Source organism: Gorilla gorilla, chromosome 8, assembly GCF_029281585.2.
Source record: "Gorilla gorilla gorilla isolate KB3781 chromosome 8, NHGRI_mGorGor1-v2.1_pri, whole genome shotgun sequence".
Taxonomy (NCBI): Eukaryota; Metazoa; Chordata; class Mammalia; order Primates; family Hominidae; genus Gorilla; species Gorilla gorilla.
Window position 1 is genome coordinate 45,468,879 of NC_073232.2, and position 20,237 is coordinate 45,489,115.

At 45.5% G+C, this 20,237-nt stretch overlaps 1 protein-coding gene across 1 annotated transcript in view; it reads left to right on the top strand.

Moving 5' to 3' along the window:
* Positions 1-20,237, top strand: part of NPFFR1 (neuropeptide FF receptor 1) — a 35,616-nt gene that overhangs the window by 1,493 nt on the left and 13,886 nt on the right. Inside the window, exon 2 of the mRNA XM_031015455.3 lies at positions 16,134-16,448. Within this exon, the coding sequence (XP_030871315.2) occupies positions 16,134-16,448 (315 nt within the window). The remainder of the gene's footprint in view (positions 1-16,133; positions 16,449-20,237) is intronic.

The following is a 20,237-nucleotide window of genomic DNA, read 5'->3' on the forward strand; positions in this document are numbered from 1 at the left end:
CTTGTAGTTTTCCAATGAGCCAGGGTATGAAAAGCACACACACAAAAGAGGCAAGAAGGAATCAATAACCCAAGAGGAATCTGGAAGATTGGCAGATCTGTAAGAATGGCGTTAGCAAAGCCCTGAAGCTCCAGTGAACAGAAGTCGGGGTAAATTGGCAAAGACAAGAGCAAAAAGCTTTCAAAGTCTAAGAATAACAAGAAGGAATCTGCTCTGGCTTAGGCTCGAGGGCAGGCAGAGCAAGATACAGGCAATTTTACTTCAAATTGTGGAATAAAGAGGATAAGGAGGAAATTGAGACCCAAGATAGTCAAGCGATAGGAAGAAGACATCAAGTTACCTACAATGAGCTCACTCATTGAAGCCCAGACATATGACATCCCAGCGACCCAGAGGTATTTACAGATATAATCATTGCTTTTGAGGAAACTACAGAGAATGAAGGAAGTGCCAGAAAACTGAAGATGGGCAAAAGTCCTGATTTTCAAAAAAGGGAAATATAAATTTTTTATCTAAAAAGCCTCTACACTGCTAAGATTAGTTTTGACCTCTATTAAAATTCCAGAAGAAATGACCAAACACAGTGTACACTTAGGAGACAACAACGCACTCGCTCAGCTCAGAATTTTTTCAAATTCTGAGCTGCACACTTGCAAAGATGTGTGCCTGAGCATGTTCATCACAGTGCAAAATTGGAAACCACCCAGATAGCCATAAATTATGTAAATTAAATAAAAAATGAGACACATCTGCAATGGCATACTATGCAGACATTAAAAACTGTGCTTAGGATTTTCTTTATTGACATGGAAATATGTTCACTACTCACTGTAATTAGAAAAAAAAACAGGTTTTTGAATGCATGTGTAGTGTGATCCCCTTTATGCAAAATTACATAGGTTTATTATTGGAAATATACATATACAAGTGTATACGCAAAGAGGTAGTCACTAACATCTTTGTTTGATTCTCCTGCTTCTGAAAGCAGACCCTAAGACAAGAGCTTGGATATAGGGAGTTTATTTGGGAGATGATGCCGGGAAGTAGAAGTGAGGGAATGAGGAGAGTGAGATGAAGAAGGGAGAAAAGGCAAGAAATGGGTGCCTTAATGAGCTGGTTTTAGCTGTGGGCAACTGGGGGGTTCTATCCTGCTGGGGACACTCTGAGAAAAGTGCAGAGTGAACCCGAGGTTTACCCCACCTAAGAGGTGGCGTTGGCTGCTTCACCTCCCCACTGGTCTGGTATTGCCCCACTCCTGCAGTTTTGGGTTGTCCCTTTTTGTGACTTCAGAGAAAGCAGAGCAGAGGGACTCCCAGGTGCAGACCTGGTGGGGTGCTAAAAACTTGAGGAACCATTCACCCCAGCTGAAATCTTTGGGCCAATGGGATGTGGCAGGCAGAGAGCATCACAAACACAGGGGTTATCTCTGGATGTGAGGGTTCTATCATGTTTACTCTCTCTTTTGCAGTGCTCAGAATTCTTTGTTGTTGTTGTTGTTGTTGTTGTTTGAGACGGAGTCTCGCCCTGTCGCCCAGGCTGGAGTGCAGTGGCGTGATCTCGGCTCACTGAAACCTCTGTCTCCCAGGTTCAGGCAATTTTCTTGCCTCAACCTCCTGAGTAGCTGGGATTACAGGCATGTGCCACCACGCCTGGCTAATTTTTGTGTTTTTAGTAGAGACAGGGTTTCACTATGTTGGCCAGGCTGGTCTTGAACTCCTGACCTCGTGATCTGCCCGCCTCGGCCCTTCAAAGTGCTGGGATTACAGGTGTGAGCCACTACGCCCAGCCTAGAATTCTTTTATAATAAGCACAACAAAACAAAAAAGCATTTTCAAAAAGAAAGAAAATAATGTATTGTTCATTAGGAGCCTATGTTAGTACTCACTAAGAACAAATCCAGGAGCTCAAACAACTCAACAGCAAGAAAACAAAAAACCCAATTAAAACATGGTAAGAAATCTGAATAGACATTTCTCGAAAGAAGACATACAAATGGCTAACAGGTATATGAAAAAATGCCCAATATCACTGATGATTAGGAAAATGCAAGTTAAAACTGCAATGAGACATCATCTCATACCTGTCAGGATGGCTTTTACCAAAAAGACGAAAAATAAGTAAGTGTTGTTGGAGATGTGGAGAAAAGAGAACCCTTGTGTGGTGTTGGTGGGAATGTAATAAATGTGCACAGTCATTATGGAGAATAGTATGGAGGTTCCTCAAAAAGCTAAAAACGGAATTACCATATGATCCAGCAAGCTCATTTCTGGGTACTTACCCCCAAATCTGAAATTAGTTACTTGAAGAGATGTTTGCACCACCATGTTTATTGCAGCGCTATCCACAATAGCCAGGCTATGGAATCAACTAAGTGTATCTAAACTGATGAATGGATGAGGAACATGGGGTATGTAAACACAATGGAATACTATTCCGCCTTTAATAAGACAGAATTGTGTCATTTAAAACAACATGGACAATATTGGAGAACATTATACTACGTAAAATAAGTCAAGCACAGAAAGACAAATACCACATGTTCTCACTTATATATTGAATCTAAAACTATAGAACTCATAGAACCAGAGAGTAGAGTGGCTCTGTGGTGGGGGAGAATGGAGTGATGGTAGTCAAAGAGTACAAAATTTCAGTTAGACAGAAGAAATGGTTTTCTTTTTTTGAATTCTATTGCACAGCATGGTGCATAGAGTTAATAATAGAGTATTGTACATTTCAAAATTGCCAAGAGGGCCATGTGCAGTGGCTCATGCCTGTAATCAGAGCACTTTGGGAGGCCAAAGCAGGAAGATCATTTGAGGTCATGAGTTCGAGACCAGCCTGGCCAACATGGTGAAACCCCATCTCTATTAAAAAATACAAATATTAGCTGAGTGTGGTGGCACACACTTGTAATCCCAGCTACTCGGAAGGCTGAGGCAAGAGAATTGCTTAAGCCCAGGGGGTGGAGGTTGCAGTGAGCTGAGATTGTGCCACTGCACTCTGGCCTGGGCGACAGAGCAAGACTCCATCTTAAAAATAAATAAATAAATAAATAAAGATTGAGTTTGGGTGCAGTGGCTCACGCCTCTAATTCCAGCACTTTGGGAGGCTGAGGCAGGCGGATCACCTGAGGTCAGGAGTTTGGGACCAGCCTAGCCAACGTGGTGAAACCCCATTCCTACTGAAAATACAAAAATTAGCCGGGTGTGGTGGTACACATCTGTAATCCCAGCTACTTGGGAGGCTGAAACATGAGAATTGTTTGAACCTGGGAGGCGGAGGTTGCAGTGAGCCAAGATCTCTGCACTCCAGCATGGGTGACAGAGCGAGACTCGGTCACACATACAAAAAAAGATGGAATCTTACTTAAAAAAAGCAAAAACAAAAACTAAATTTCAGATGTTTTCACCACAAAAAATGTTAAGTATTTGATGGATATGTTAACTGGCTTGATTTAATTACTCCACCTTGTATTCATAAATTATACCATCGCTTTTTATCCCAAAAATTTATATAATTATAAATTGTCAATTTGCAATAAAAAACTTAAAACTTATTTTAAATCTAAAAAAATATAAAAATCATGTCAATACCATTTGGAGCAACTGTTCATAAGACACAACTGGCTGGTAAATGTTTTTGTAACTCTATCCAGCTGTTAATTTTACATAGCTATTCACAGTGTGCACGTTTTACTAAATAATATTTCCAAAACAAACAAAAGAACAAATCAAGCTAAACCTACAGATTTCCTCTTCCAGAATGGGTTTCTGAGAGGAAAAATGATGAATACGAAAGTTCATCAGGACACTGCCAAGATCTCTCAGAAAAAACTCGTGAACTGATTGAGAGACGTAGGAGGGATACTGGAGGACCAACAGTGGGGGCTTTATAAAAGGTTTGATAGCAGCCTAGGGGTCCCTAGAACTCCAACCCTGATATGACATTAATTAATAATTTAGGGGGAAAATAAAAGGCATGCTTATCAAATCTGCGGCTAGGAGCTGTAACACCCACAAGGCAATAAAGTCAAGATTTAAGGTTATCTCAACATACCAAAATGCTGGAATAAAACCAAGAAAATGAAAGGTACATGTAAGTGAAATGTAAAGTCCTGAATTTAGGTCTCAAAAAATTAATGGCATACATTCAAGATGGGGGAGATCTGGCTTTTATTATTCAGGAAAGTTATGGGGCAGGGTGGGGGGTGGGTAGGGGAGGTCCCAAAACAGGCTGACTATGAGATAGGTCTGGAGTCCCTCTTGCTGGATACCCTGGGACGTGGGGAGAGGGGGATGATTCTGGGGACAGGGGCTCACTCTTTTTCTGGCTCCTGGGAGCAGAATTGGGACTGGTGAGGGAAGGTTGCAGTAAGACAATTCAACTCAACCTCAGGAAGAACTTTCTATCACTCAGGGCTGGCCCAGCATCTGTCTCCTCACCAGTTCCCCCATCCAGCTTGAGCAAGTGGAGGCTGACAGGTCTCATGACTGACTAGGGGACAGAAAAGATAATTATTGGGTGGCTGGATGAAAACAATGGCCTGGAGGGTTCTCTGAGGGCCCAGAAGACTTCCCCCAACATCTAGAGACAGACACTGCAGTCTGCCAAGCCCCCTGCAGAGTTGCTATGGTCAGCCGGGCAGTAACCCTCATTTGCCTTCCCCTCTGGGCCTTAACTGTGATGTTATGCTGTGGGACAAGTCAGCAGAAGGGCAGCAAATCAGATCTGCTCCCCAGCCTGACCCCAGCCCCACCCCAGCCCAACCTCAGCCTTTCTGGGAGCCCCCAGGGGCCTCCACAGCTGCCTACCCATTCCAGAAGCTCTGTGGCTGAGAGAGGCCCAAAGGCTGGGAGGATATATACCCGCACTGGCTGGAAGTGGGCACAGCTATGGGGAAGTGGCCATGTACGGAAGGGGGTCACTGGAGAGAAGAGGGGACAGGAGCATGCCAGCTGGTGTCCCTCCAGCACAGGACACAGTAGATCTTAGAGGTTCAGATGGATGCTGCTTCTCCATATGCTCCTTGGAAATGCTCCTGCCAGAGTCTCTGTGCCCTGTCCTTTTCCACAAAGCATATCATCATCCTGGGGCTGCCCACCAGCCTGGGAATTGAGCAGGGAGACAACAAGACCCCCATTTCATAGATGATAAAACTGAGGCCCAGGAGGCACAGATTGCCCTGGTTTGAACTGCAGCAGGTCTGCACAAATGGTCTAGATTCTGGGGACACTGTGGGGTTGCAGCCTCCATGAAGTCTAGCTTTCCAGCTTTGTCCTGAAGAACTTCCATGCCTTCCTGTCTTACTGGGAGGGAAGAATGGGAAGGGTCTCAGCTGCTGCTGGGGAGGCAGAGGCCAGATGGGTGTAGGCCTGGTTCTCATTGGGACCATGATCTGTCTGATGACAATCTGTCCTGCTTCCAGCAATGAGTTGAGGAGATATACTTACAATAAGTATTTCTACTACAATCATTGAGTGGCCCATTCTGCTGTAAAAACTTTGGGCTGTTAGAGCCAGGCGGTCTATGTAAGCGGCTGCTCAACTCTGAGTTCACAAATGAAGAAACTGAAGCAACAGTGAGTGGAACTGACAACACAGCTAACTTCTGTCAGATCCCCTTAAGACACAAACATAAAGAATTAGTCTACAATCCCAGCACTTTGGGAGGCTGAGTCAGGCGGATCACTTGAGGTCAGGAGTTTGAGACCAGCCTGGCCAACATGGTGAAACCCCGTCTCTACTAAAAATACAAAAATTAGCTGGGCGTGGTGGCAGGCGCCTGTAATCCCGGCTACTCAGAGGCTGAGGAAGCAGCATTGCTTGAACCCGGGAGGTGGAGGTTGCAGTGAACCCAGATCGCGCCACTGCACTCCAGCTTGGGCGACAGAGTGAGACTTCATCTCCAAAAAAAAAAAAAAAAAAGATACAAACATAAAGAATTAAATTCGGTCTCTCATGCTCAAAAGCTTTTTGTAGCTCTCTCGTTAATAACTGAAATTGCATTATTAGAGCTTTCCTTTTTCTAATTTAATGTCTGACTCCTTTTGAAATGCAAAAGCCTAAAAGAGACACAACGCTTTGTTATGAGTCATTTCCTCATCCATGTGACCAAGTTTATCAGAATATTTCCTAAAAGAAGATTCTGCTAGGGATGGGGAGAGAGAGAACGTTAAGTAACCTAGGACTCCAAGCAGTGATGCCTCGTTAGGAGGTAATGGATCTCAAAGAGGTTAGGTGTCCTCTTCTATTATTTCTCAGTTGAGCACAGAGTGACCCTGGTTCTGCCTCTGACCACTGTATGCCTGGTTTTAGGCAAGGTTTTAGGTGATACATGCACTGTTCATAAAGTGTCAGCTTTGTAGCAGAAGCCTCAGGAAGGCAAAGTTCCTTCCAAATCAAGGATCCCTAATTGCTGCTAATGGACCCTAGAGGTCTTTATATGTGACCTGATGATACCCAAAGAGGATGAGAAAATGGATGGAGATGGCAGAGCCTAAGCAGGAGCTCAAACTCAGAACAGGTGTCCTGGCTTATTTGATGCACCCTGAATCCCAGAGCCTAGCGAAACCTGGAGGTCTACCACTACTGCATGCTGTATTCTTAGAGCAAGTCTCTTTTTGTCTTTGAGTTTTGATTTTCCTGTGAAATGAAGATAATTCTCCTTTCCTTGTCAGAGATAGCTTGATGTTGTACAAAACAAATTTCAAAAATAATGGAAATACTATCTAATAGTGCCTATGGGATACAGCTAAAGCAGTGTGTCTAGGAGAATTCATAGCCTTTAGTACCTAACTTATCACCATACATTAATCATATTTATGTTCTAGGCCCTGTGCCAGATAATGAGGAGCATTTCAAGCTGAACAAGGCATGGCTTCTACCCCTAAGACATTTCTAGTTTAACTAAAAGAAAAAAAAATCTATACACTTAGCTGAAGCAGGACGTGAAATGTGGCCAGCACTACAGGTAAACTGAACCTGCAGACCTTGAGGAAGCAGCCAGCCATTGAACCCGGAAAGGTGCTCCAGGGCATATGTTTAGCCTTTCCAAGAGAAAGAGAGAGGGAAATCCCTGCCTCCCCTTTACTTTCCCCTCCTCTCCCACCTTAAGCCTCTTCCACATCCACTCTCTAAGGCCTGGAATTCTTTTAAATAGACTGAGAGTACAGGCTCAGTATGCGATAAAGGCAGTTCAGTTTTCACTATGAGGTAAATGATTTGTATCAGAACCTTTTCTGAATACAATTTTTGATGGGTAAAACCAGAGACCTCCTGCAGGAAGTAAGGAGAAATAAAAAGGCCTCAGAGTAGAAGAGAAGTATAAAGAGGGGCTCGTTTGGGGGCTCCTGATGGCTGTATTAGCAACTCAGCCCTCAAATTCTTTGGCCTTTGCCAATCCAAATGATTCTTGGAAGGGCAACCTGCTCTCATTCACCAAAAAGAGGTCAGGCTTGCAAAATCCATGTTGCTGTGGTGGGTGCCTGGGATGGAGGGGCTTTGGTTCAGCCTGCAAGAGGAACAGTAGGAGGTTGTAGTTCTCAAGAGGCCTCCTTCCTCCTAGATCCTCTGCCACATCCACTTTTTACTTTCCTAAGCAGTACTAAGAAAGCTTTTGCCAAAGCTTGCTTCCCTGGGAACAAACCCAAATGAACTGAAACCACACTGCGACCTCCTGGTTCCCCACAGCTGCCTGGCAGATAGCTAATGCAGTCAATAAGCAGTCTGAAGTTCTGCAAGACCCTTTGTAATTTACTCTGCTGTCTCTCTGAATGTATTAACGACTCCATGAGGTTGGGAGAGGCAGGAAGCCCAGGTCATCCACATTAGAAAGCCAAGGAGAACACAGGGATGAAGTAGATCTCCCCAGTTCTCTTAGGAATACCAAGAGGTGGCATGGGGGCTTAGGGTCTACTATCATCAGTCTCCCAGCCATCCCAAACTAACTATACCTCCCTTTAAAAATTGTACAAAAGCAGCTCTAAGATAAGTTCCCAAGCTTCTCCTCTAAACCAAGTTTCCCAGCCCCCAACCTCTCTCTCTCTCTCTTTTTTATTTTCAAGATGGAGTCTCGCTCTGTTGCCCAGGCTGGAGTGCTGTGGTGTGATCTCAGCTTATTGCAACCTCCACCTCCCGGTTTCAAGCAATTCTCCTGCCTCAGCCTCCCAAGTGGCTGGGATTACAGGCATGTGCCACCATGCCCGGCTAATTTTTTGTATTTTTAGTAGAGACAGGGTTTCACCATGTTGGCCAGGCTGGTCTCGAACTCCTGACCTTGTGATCTGCCTCCTTCCATCTCCCAAAGTGCTGGGATTATAGGTATGAGCCACTGTGCCCAGCCCCCAACCTCTGTTATATGCAGTCAGTGACCACCATGGGGCCAGCTCTCAAGGCCACGCTTTCTGATTCCCAGGCCAGTGTCCTTTCCTCTCTGCATTAGCACAGTCTCCGTGGAAGATTACATGGCCTGTTAAGAGACAGCGTGTGGGATGGTGTTGGGGAGGGAGGTGGGCACAAACATCTAATCTAGGGAACAGGAAACTTGGGGGTCTATGGTGCTACTCCTGCCCGTCTCTAACACTTTCTCTGACCCTGGGATTCTGAACCTGGACTCTGCAGACTCCCAGGAGGTCCATGGATGACTAACTTGAATCCCCTTGCATTCACCAAGACACTAGGGTTACAAGCAACAGAAACGAGTGCTGGCCGACCTAACCAACACTGGGAATCCATTGGAAGGGTGTGGGGAGGTCATCCAATGGAAGGAAAAGCTGTGTTATGAAGACTCAGAGGCAAATCCAAAGCAGAAGAGGTCTGATTGGCATCCTCTGGCCAGCGGTTGGTGCAGACTCCTGATGGACGGTCCCTCAAAAGCTCCATGTGAGGAGGAGGCTGACTCCCCAGGGGAAAAATCAGTACTCGAGAAAGAAGGGGTCATGGATGCAGGGTGAGCCCAAACCCTGATGCCCAACACTCCCTTGAAAGTGTGTGCCAAAATCCAGGGCTCTTTTTGGGAGAGGATCCAATGCTTTTGGAGACCATAAATTCCTCCAGACAGGAACCATTGATTGGCATAACAAAAGGAAGCCCTAGGAAAGCATCTGTGAAGGAATCAAAATGCATCAGAGTCTTAAAGAATTTGATGACCCCCAAAATGTTAAGCCACACTAAACTTGACTATGAGTGGCGGGAGGGCAGGGGCTGTATGGTTCAGTGGTTCTCAAATCCGGCTACACATGGAAATCACCAGGGGAGTTTTTTGAAAAATACCAGTGCCTGAACAACCCAATCCCCTGCCCATCATCCCATCCCTCCCTACCACCCTGTAGAGATTCTGATCCAGTTGGAAGGGGCAGGATCTGTATTGTTAAAAGCCAGGTGATTTTGATATGAGTCAGGGCCAAGAACCAGTGACATCATCAGTATTTTATCACACATATCAGTTTCCTTCTGATTAGAAAGGTTAAATGCAAGCTAGAAAAACTGAAAATAAAAATCACTTGAGGAAACACCACCCCTTGTGGACAAACATTGTTATTTTTTCTGTTCACCTACAGTTCACATAAACGTACACTTTTTATACAGAGTACAGACTTATAATGCATGTACATGCTATTTTGTAACCATTACCATGTGCCATGGTCAATACTTTCCCTCTCATCCTGAGACCTCACTCTGTTCCTTAGGGTAAACCGTGAGAACTGGAATGGCTGGATCTGGGGGCGGGTCCCTCTCTAGGGGTCTGGACAGATGTGCCTCGACTGCAAAGAGCTGATTTGTTGTCCCCTCACCCTGCACCCCTCCCTACAGGGCACATCCATGCTCTGGCCCTTATTGAATACTTCAGTCATTGCCGATCTGTTTGACGAAAAGTTTAACCGAACAATCCAAGCAAAAATCTGTTTGATGAAAAGGTTAACCCAACAATCAAAGCAAAATTGCATTGCTTAGATTACAAATGAACTTGAACTTTTTGTTTCGTGTAGTTAACAGCCATCAGTCCTGTTCGTGCTGCATGTACTCGGCAGCCCTGTGTTGTGTTCTTCAGCGGGTCCAGCGCCTCTGCATCCAGGCCTGGGTTCACTGGCAGCCTCTCAGGAAGAGGTGGGGCACCCACGTGTTCCCAGGATCAGCAAGCAAATGGTAACAAGGATGAAGCCATCAGTGGGAGGCCTGTGAACTCAGGGAAACACCCAGACTGATTCTGGGTTAAGCTCATTCATTTAGGGATTGTTTTCTTCCTATTATTTTCTTTCTTTCTCTTTCTTTCTTTCTTTCTTTTCTTTCTTTCTTTCTTTCTTTCTTTCTTTCTTTCTTTCTTTCTTTCTTTCTTTCTTTCTTTCCTCTCTCCCTCCCTCCCTTCTTTCTTTCTTTCTCTCTCTCTCTCCCTTTCTCTCTCTTTCTTTCTTTCTCTTTTTTGAGGCAGAGTCTCGCTCTGTTGCCCAGGCTGGCATGCGGTGGCACGATCTCAGCCCATTGCAACCTCCACCTCCTGGGTTCAAGCGACTCTTCTGCCTCAGCCTCCTGAGTAGTTGGGACTACAGGGGCCCACCACCACGCCTGGCTAATTTTTGTACTTTTAGTATAGATGGGGTTTCATCATGTTGATCAGGCTGGTCTTGAACTCCTGACCTCAGGTGATCTGCTTGCCTTGGCCTCCCAAAGTGCTGGGATTACAGGTGTGAGCCACCGTGCCCGGCCAGGGATTTTTTTCTTATTCGCACTTCTTTCAGTTTGTATTATAAAAAATTATGCTCACATCCATTGTGTGGCTTAGAACTATCAGCCCCGCTGCTGCTGCCTCAAACCGAGTGCCATGTGTATGATGTGCTCTCAGTTCTCACACGTTGTCTCATCGAAGCCTCAGCACAGCCCTTCTTTGGCAGGTGTTCATTTATCTCCATTTTACCAATAAGGAGTCTGGCTTCCAGGGAGATGACATGACCTACCCTAGGTCACACCCAGAAAATGTCTGTTTTTCTGTTTTATTTTCTATTTTTTTTATTATTTTTTATTTGAGAAAGAGTCTTGATCTGTCAGCCAGGCTAGAGTGCAGTGGTGTAATCATAGCTCACTGCAGCCTTGACTTCTCAGGCTCAAGCGATCCTCCCACCTCAACCTCCAGAGTAGCTGGGACTACAGGCATGCACCACCACATCTGGCTAATTTTTTAATTTTTTGTAGCAACAGGGTTTCACTCTGTTGCTCAGGCTGGTCTCAAACCCCTGAGCTCAAGTGATCCTCCCACCTTGGCCTCCCAAAGTACTGTGATTACAGGGGTGAGCCATGGCGCCTGGCCTCTGTTTCTATTTTAAATATGAGAATGCTGAGTTTGCACAGAGGTAAGGAGGCAGGAAGAAGGGCTGGGACTTCCCAGACTCTGTGTATCCACTCGAGGTGTCTTTGGTTCAAGGCTTTTAATTCTGTGGTTCTCAGACCACAGTGTGCATTGGAATCATCTGAAGGATGCTTCAAAATGTAAAACAGAGATAGCTGGGCCCCAGTCCCAAGGGTTTCTGATTCCCAAGGCCAGGGTTGTGGCCCAAGAATTTCTGTTTCCAATGAGTTCCAGGTGATGCTGACACTGCTGGTCGGGACTCCTCTTTGAGAACCACACACCCTGATCTCTCTTGGGTACCCCGGAGACAACCATTATTACACCCTGAGATGGGGAAGCTCCTCCAGTAGAGGAATGGCTTCACTGGGTTCAAGGATGAAAATTTCACAGGCTGTAATTACAAGGGCACCTGGCAGATCCCAAGAAGGACAAATCCAAGGTGTCAGTGAGGTCTCTGGCTGCTAGCATGCAGCCCAGATGGGGTGGGAGGCCTGCCTGCCTCTAGTCCAGTGGAATTGCCAGGAATGGGAAGGAGTTTTTCCTCCTCCAGAAAGGATTCATGTGCAGTGCTGGAATCTGGGCCCTGTCTAGAAATGATGCCCAGGCTTGGCTGAGGCTCTAGCAATGGGCAGGGTCACTCCCAGATACTTCTCAGGACAGACTTCGGAAGATGAGCTTACTTGAGGGCCAAGTGAAGGATAGTGGGGGAAATGGACTGGAGTCTAGCCTGAAAGGTTCTGGCAGTTTCCTCTGCCCATCCATACCCACAGATCCCCCCAGTCATGGGAGATGATTCAGAGCTAATTTTGAGGTTCGGCAGGGGTAAGCAAGTCTCCCAACAGGTGCTGGGATGAGTGATGCCTCTCATGGGGGTTCTTTCTGGAGGGGCCTGGAGAAGGCCTTCCAACATCAGCACTGCCTGCCTGCAGCAGGACCCTCTCATCTGATATAAGGATCCACCTTCCTTTCTTTTTTCCTTCCTACAGATGTTTATTTATTCCATAATTATTAGCTGTTTATTGAACCATTTACTTTGGGCAGGCACTGACAAGATGCTGAGGACACTGCCACCAACAAGGCAGGGAAGATCCTTGCTTTGCAGGTGCTGTCAAGCATGGGGAAAAAGACAATCAACCTAGAAACACACGAACTATTGACAGATTGATGAACATAAACCAGATGCTATGGGAAGACAACATTTATGCTGGGAGCTAAAGGAAGGGACGAGCAAAGGTCCTGGGGTTGGAAGAAGCAGGAGTGCGTGAGGAGCTAAGCAGATGGCAAAGTGACCAGAGCATAATGGGCAAAGGGGAGAGTGGCACTGGGTGAGATCAGAGAGTTGTCAACAGGGATCAGACCATGAAGTGTTTTGGAGGCCTTGGTAAGGAGCGTGGATTGTATTTAAAATGCAGTGAGGGTTGGGAGGCTGAGGCAGGTGGATCACCTGTGGTCAGGAGTTTGAGACTAGCCTGGCCAACATGGTGAAACACTGTCTCTATTAAAAATACAAAATTAGCTGGGTGTGGTGGCATGCACCTGTAATCCCAGCTACTCAGGAGGCTACGGCAGGATAATCACTTGAACCCAGGAGGCAGAGGTTGCAGTGAGCCAAGATCGAAGCCATTGCACTCCAGTCTGGGCAACAGATCAAGACTCTGTCTCAAAAAAAAAAAAATGCAGTGGGGAGTCTAGGCAGTAATCCTTAGTGTCTGCTGAAAATATTATGTTAAAAGCTGATGGCACAGTGGCTCATGCCTGTAATCTCAGCACTTTGGGAGGCCAAGACAGGAGGATTGCTCGAGCTTAAGAGTTCAAGACCAGCCTGGGCAACATAGTGAGACCTCATCTCTACAAAATAACCTTAAATTAACCCAGCTTGGTGGTGCACGGCTGTAGTCCCAGCTACTCAGGAGGCCGAGGCAGGAGGATTGCTTGAGCCCAGGAGGCAGAGGTACATCACCTGAGCCCCCTGATTGAGCCAGCACCACAAAGAGAAAGGCCACTGGACAAAATCTAATCAAGACTCTAGATCTGACTACCAAGTACAGGTAATACAGGGGACAGAGAGCAGAACATGTAAAATGACATCATGAGGGAGCAATCAGAAAAATCCAGTCTGCAGAAGTGCTACAGACCAACCACTCAGTCCATATGACAAACATACTGCAGAAGGGAAAAGAGACAGACTGGGGACCTGTGAACTAAAAGAGACTTCAGCATCACGTCAACCAAATGCAATATGGGGATGGTGGTAGACTTTATCATAATGGACCTTAATGAATCACACTTCCATGTCCACACCTCTTCTGCAATGCTACATTGCTTTTCTTCCTATCAAGAGGAGAAACTATTTATCCACTGACTTGAACCTGGGCATCCCTTGTGACTTACTTTGGCCAATAAAATGTGACAGACGTGATGTGAAAATTCCAGAGTCTTGGACTTAAGAAGCTTGTAGCTTCTTTTCTTGCTCTCTTGGAACCCTGAGACCACTGTTCTCTGAAGAAGCCCACACTAGCTTCCTGGAGGATGAGAGGCTAAGTGGAGAACTGAGACATCCCAGCCAATGGCCAGCACTAATCACCAGCCATGTGAGGGATACCTTGGACCTCCCAGCCCCAGCTGAGCCAGCAGATAACTACAGCAGCTGCATGAGAGTCCCAAGAGAGACCAGGAGAAGAACTACTCAGATTGCCAAGCCACAGTGCTGTACCATTAAATTTTGGGGTGGTTCACAACATAATAATAGGTAATAGAAACAGAAATCTTACTCAGATCCACACTCAAACAAACCAACTATTTTAAAAATTATGAAACAATCAGGAAATTTTGCTGGATGCTGGCTATTTAATGATATAATGACATAATTGTTAATTTTGTTAGGTTTGATAATGATGGAAACTACATTTTTTCATGTTGTTTTTTTGAGTCCTTATTTTTTAAAGGTACAAACTGAAACATTTATGGATGAAAGGAAGCAATGTCTGGTATTTACTTCAAAATAACCCGAAGAGAAGTGGGGATATGGATGAAACAACTCCAGGCCTCGAGTTGATAACTGTTGAAAGCAGATGATGTATACATGGCGGTTCTTTATATGATTCCCTCTAATAACAGCTCATTAAACTTTATACTCTTGTATATGTTTATTACAATATTCTCTCTTCTACATGTGTGACATTTGCCATATTAAAATAAAGATGTTTGAGTACAGTTGGAAGTCCTTGGAAGGCCTAAACCTGGGAGTATCATCTCTCGTCGGGCACAGGAAGTTTGCAGCTTGTCCGCCTCCCGCCGCAGTCCCTCTGCCCCATCCCAACACTCACCGCAGTGCCCCCTGCTGATCCCTGCAGCCCTGATGATGCCAGCTCGCTGGCCCTGCTCCTCTGAGGGTCTCTAACCTCCAGGCCCCCAGCCTCCATTGAGCCTCCAGGCCCGTGGCTGAGTTCTGGGTGTAACAGAAAGATTCCACAGGGACTCTTCATCCCCTGGAACAGGCCTCAGGAGGAGAGTTTATGACACAATATCATGAGTCACCCCAACTAATGACTTCCCAGAAGAGCTGGACACTGAGCCTTCCCTTCGAAGCAAGCCTGGGGAAACACACACCAAAGCCTGGTCCTAATTCACAGACACACAGAGCAGGGCCAGCTGTGCTGCAGCATCATTGTGGGACCTTGAGCAAGTCATGGAACCTCTCTGACCTCCATTTCAAATGAAGCTAACACCTTAGGGTAATTCAATGAGGGTTTAAAAAAAATACAAAAGAAAACAAATGAGGCTAAAACCTAATGACTTACATCATGGGATGGCTCAGAGAGCTAAATAAAATAATAGATGTGGAAGTGTTTTGTTAAATGCTATGCAGGCAGAACAGCTGATCACGGGATGGGAGGAGGCAAAGGTTGAACAGGAGCCTCTGCTTTGGATGTTCTACTGAATGTGATGTGCCTCTGCTCCTTAGCCCTGGTTCACAGTCCCCCTTCATTCTCCCTTTCTCTACTGCCTTCTTGCCTTTCTCAACTAAAGTTCCATGGAGGAGATGAAGGGGAACGACATCAAAAAGTTTGAGGGTATAATAATTGGGTCCCAGCAGAAAACAAATGGTGCACTCAGAAAGGGTTTAACTGAATAGAGTTTAGTGGAAGAAGGGAGGGGTAAGAGAACCAGCCAGAAATGATGAAGCACCCAGGGACTCACAATCCCAGGAAGCTGTTACCATTGAGTGCAAGGAGAGGGAAGAGTGTTACTGTAGTCAGGCGAGGGCTAGAGCCATGAAAGGGGACTCACCAAATAGGAGCAGGCTGTGGCCGTAGGGAAAAACAGCTGCTGGAAGAATTGGGCCAGGCAGGAAGGGAATCAGAAGGCAAATACCCTGACCTCTCTCTCTCTGCTCCTGCCCTCCCATCTCCTTCAGAGCCTGGCATTGGCTGAACCCAGCTAGAAGCCGGAAGACAAGGGAACCAGGGCAATGCAGAACTTAGAGGTTAGCCTCTGGGGCACACAGCAGGGCCAAGAAAGTTGGAACCTAAATGGGGTGGGGGAGTTAATAAAGAATAACCAACATTGGAGAATGAGTTATGGGCAAGACAGGGCATGAAGTACAAGACCAGGGTTTGAGTGGTTGTAGGCTGAAAGTGTTGGATCAGTGCATCGAGTTGCAACTGGAGCTGGGGACATGCTTGGGGGACCAGGGCACGGTTAAGGTTTGGCACATGGAGGGTCTCATTAGGGGTGAGAAATCGGTAATCTCTTCCTTGCCTAAGGTCCTGACCCATATATTCCTTTGGTCCTAGGGGAGCCCTCCCAGCCTCCCAACAGCAGTTGGCCCCTAAGTCAGAATGGGACTAACACTGAGGCCACCCCGGCTGCAAACCTCACCTTCTCCTCCTACTATCAGCACACCTCCCCTGTGGCGGCCATGTTCATTGTGGCCTATGCGCTCATCTTCCTGCTCTGCATGGTGGGCAACACCTTGGTTTGTTTCATCGTGCTCAAGAACCGGCACATGCGTACCGTCACCAACATGTTCATCCTCAACCTGGCCGTCAGTGACCTGCTGGTGGGCATCTTCTGCATGCCCACCACCCTTGTGGACAACCTCATCACTGGTGAGTGCAGGCAGTTGGCAACAGGAGTGTCCCCTACCCCCACTTCAACTTCTCAGATAAGGCCGGAAATCAAAGCTTGGAAGACAGATATCATTGCTGGGCTGGCCTCTTGGCCATGCCATGGTCTGGAACTCTCAAGACAGTTTTGGGGCTGAAGAGTTAGACTAGAAATAAGAGATTTAATGAATTCCCTGTTTTCTTTGTGCCTGGCATGATGTTACTTTTCATGCATTATCTTAATTCATCCTCACAACAATCCAGTGAAGTAGAGTTTATGGTTCTCTCCATTTTATGGAAGAGGAAACATGCTCAGAGTGTTTAAGAAACTGGTCTGTAGTTACACAGCTAATAGGTGTCGAGGTCAACATTCTAACACCCATACTTATAATTATTGTATTATACCATTCAGTCCCACTCTCTCACGGAGCTCCCATGGGCAGAATTAGAGCCAGTGGGGAGAAGTGGAAGAGAGGCAGGTTTCCTCTGAATCGGGAATGAAAACTCCACTCATTTGAGCTGGAAATTGAGCAGGGCACAGAAGAGAGTCCTGCCTGTAAGTAATGAGCTCTCTGTCCCTTGGAGTGTCTAAGCAGGGACTGGCCGGCCACTCAGTGGACCACTTGACCTCTAAAGTCCTGCCTGTGCATCCTGCAGATGTCAGAACAGCGCCATCTACTCTCTACTCTCTCATGCGACTGGTCTTTCTTTTAGAATCAAGTTTTCACCAACCTGAGACTCCAGGTGAGGGACTGGTTTTCAGAGATATGGAGACCCCTAGAGGTCTGAGCCTGCAGATTCTGAGCTCAGAGCTCCCAGCAGCTCACTGGTCCTCAGGATCCAGAGCCTGGACAGCCCCATTCAGAGTGACTTCACTGACTCGGGGCAGAGGGAGCCACAGCCCACGTTTCTGTAGGTTCTAGGACCCAGGATGTGGAGCCAGTGCAGAGTCAGCTCCCCTCCACAGTACCGGCTCTGTCTGGTGGAACCATTACCCACTGCTGAGTCCCAGCTTCCTTTGCCGATGCTGAACATAAACTGCATTCCTCTCCTTTCCAACACATAGACACATACACATGTGTACTCAGGCACACATGTGCAGAGATGCACACACGCATACACATAAATACATGCATACCAGTCAACGGTGATATAATGAGGTCACTAGCTGGTTAAGGTGGTGTCTCTCAGTCTTTTTCATACACTCATATTTAAAATATTATTTGAATACATAAAACATTCAGATGGTTCAATAGTCAAAAGCTACCAAAGTTCTCCAGTGAAAAATCTCCCTTCTGCCCCTGTCCTCTGGCCTCCCAGCTCCTCTCCCTCCTGGGAGGCAACCAGTGTTGCCAGTTTCTTGTGTCTCTCTCAAACAATATTTTATGCGAGTGCAAGCAAATTAAGGACATGCTAAGGTTCCAAACAGTCAGTCCCGTACTTTTACTTCCTACCACACCCCACTTAAAAATATACCATGTATGCTGTAAAAAAGATTCATTAAAATAAACTTACATGTTGTTATCCCATATTAATAAATAAAAGTTTCTCACTATTTTCACCAACTGCTTAGAATTCGATTGTATGGATGTACTACAATTTATTTTGATTTGTATTTATGTTGTTTCTAATAGAATCTTCTGCAATTAAACAAAACTTCACACAGCTTCACTATTTTTTCTTTCTTTCTTTCTTTTTTTTTTTTTTTTGGAGTCTCACTCTGTCACCCAGGCTGGAATGCAGTGCTGTGATCTCGGCTCACTGCAACCTCCGCCTCCCAGGTTGAAGTGATACTCCTGCCTCAGCCTCCCGAGTGACTAGGATTACAGGCTCCTGCCACCACACCCAGCTAATTTTTATATTTTTAGTAGAGATGGGTTTCACCATGTTAGCCAGTCTGGTTTTGAACTCTTGATCTCAAGTGACCTGCCTGCCTCGGCCTCCCAAAGTGCTGGGATTACAGGCATGAACCACCGCACTGGCCTCTTTTTTTTGAGACAGTCTCACTCTGTCATCCAGGCTGGAGTGCAGTGCACGATCATGGCTTACTGCAGTCTTGACCTCCCTGGGCCCAGGTCCTGGGACTACAGGCATGTGCCACAACCACTGGCTAATTTTTCTATTTTTTGTAGAGATGGAGTTTTGTCATGTTACCCAGGCTTGTCTCAAACTCCTGGGTTCAAGCCATCTGCCCGCCTCAGCCTCCCAAAGTGCTGGGATTACAGGAGTGAGGCACCATGCCCAGCTTTTTCTTCCTTTCTTTCTTTTTGTTTTGTTTTGTGTTGGTTTTGTTTTTTTTTAACTCACATACAGAAGGTTGAATCATTCATTCAGTTTACAGTTCATGGCACTATGTGATTTCACTCTGTTACAAAGCTCTTCTTTTGTTTCTTTGTTTCCTTCTATATACCTATTCCACTCTACATCTCTTCTCTGACCCATAGGCAGCCATTCTGTTATATTTCTGTCTTTTGTATGCATTCTTAGAAAATGTGCTGTGAATGGTCGGGCGCGGTGGCTCACACCTGTAATCCCAGCACTTTGGGAGGCCAAGGCGGGTGGATGACAAGGTCAGGAGATCGAGACCATCCCGGCTAAAATGGTGAAACCCCGTCTCTACTAAAAAATACAAAAAATTAGCCGGGCGTGGTGGTGGGTGCCTGTAGTCCCAGCTACTCGGGAGGGTGAGGCAGGAGAATGGCGTGAACCCAGGAGGCAGAGCTTGCAATGAGCGAGATCACTCCACTGCACTCCAGCCTGGGCGAAAAAAGAAAATATGCTGTGAATGTATGCATGTTTTACATTTAAATATTTTTGTTAAGATATAATTTAACATACATTAAAATCTGCCTTTTTAAGTATATAGTTCCACAGGGGTTTTTTTGTTGTTGTTGTTGCTTTTTAAAAAGACACGGTCTTGCTCTGTCACCAAGGCTGGAGTGCGGTGGTGAGATCATAGCTCACTGTGACCTCAAACTCCTGGCTTCAAGAGATCTTCCCACCTCAGCCTCCCCAGTAGCTGGGACTACAGAAATGCGCCACCATGTATGGCTAATTTTATTTTTAATTTTTGTGTTTGTAGAGTCAGAGTCTCACTATATTACCCAGGCTGGTCTTGAATTCCCGGGCTCAAGCGATCCTCCTGCTTCTTCCTCCCAAAGTGCTGGGATTACTACGCCTGGCTGAGAATAGTATTTAGAAGCCAAGATCTGGGTTCTAGGTGTGCTCATGGGTATTGGGGTGTCATTGCTTCTAGGTGCTCTCAAGGGACAGAGCTAGGAAATATACGTATACTAACAGAAATATTTAACACACATATCTTTATTTCTATATCTGTCCATCTGTATGTGTACTAACATGAGTTCAGACTGATACCTCTGATTCTAACCCACTGTCACAGATTCATTTTAACTTGACCCTCTTCCTTAATGGTAACTTCATTTTCAGACAGTGAGAAATCTAGCTGTATTTATCTATAACATATTTACTTATTTGTTCAATCTTAGTGTACACATAAGGTAGCTTCATTATTGCTAACATAATTCTGTGATTTGGGTTTGCCTGATATTTTTCCCATAATTAGATCCAGTTTATTCAGTTTTGTCAAGAATATACAAATTTAGTAATGACAGTATAGAATTTGTATACAGTTCTTTTTGCTTTTATAGTATACAGTCAAAATACTGTTTTGCAAAGTTACTCCAGTTTGTGTGTTCCTTCTTCACCCCTTCAATGTAAATATTATTCAATTTAAATACAATATTATTCATTTGTAATATAATTAGACTTATT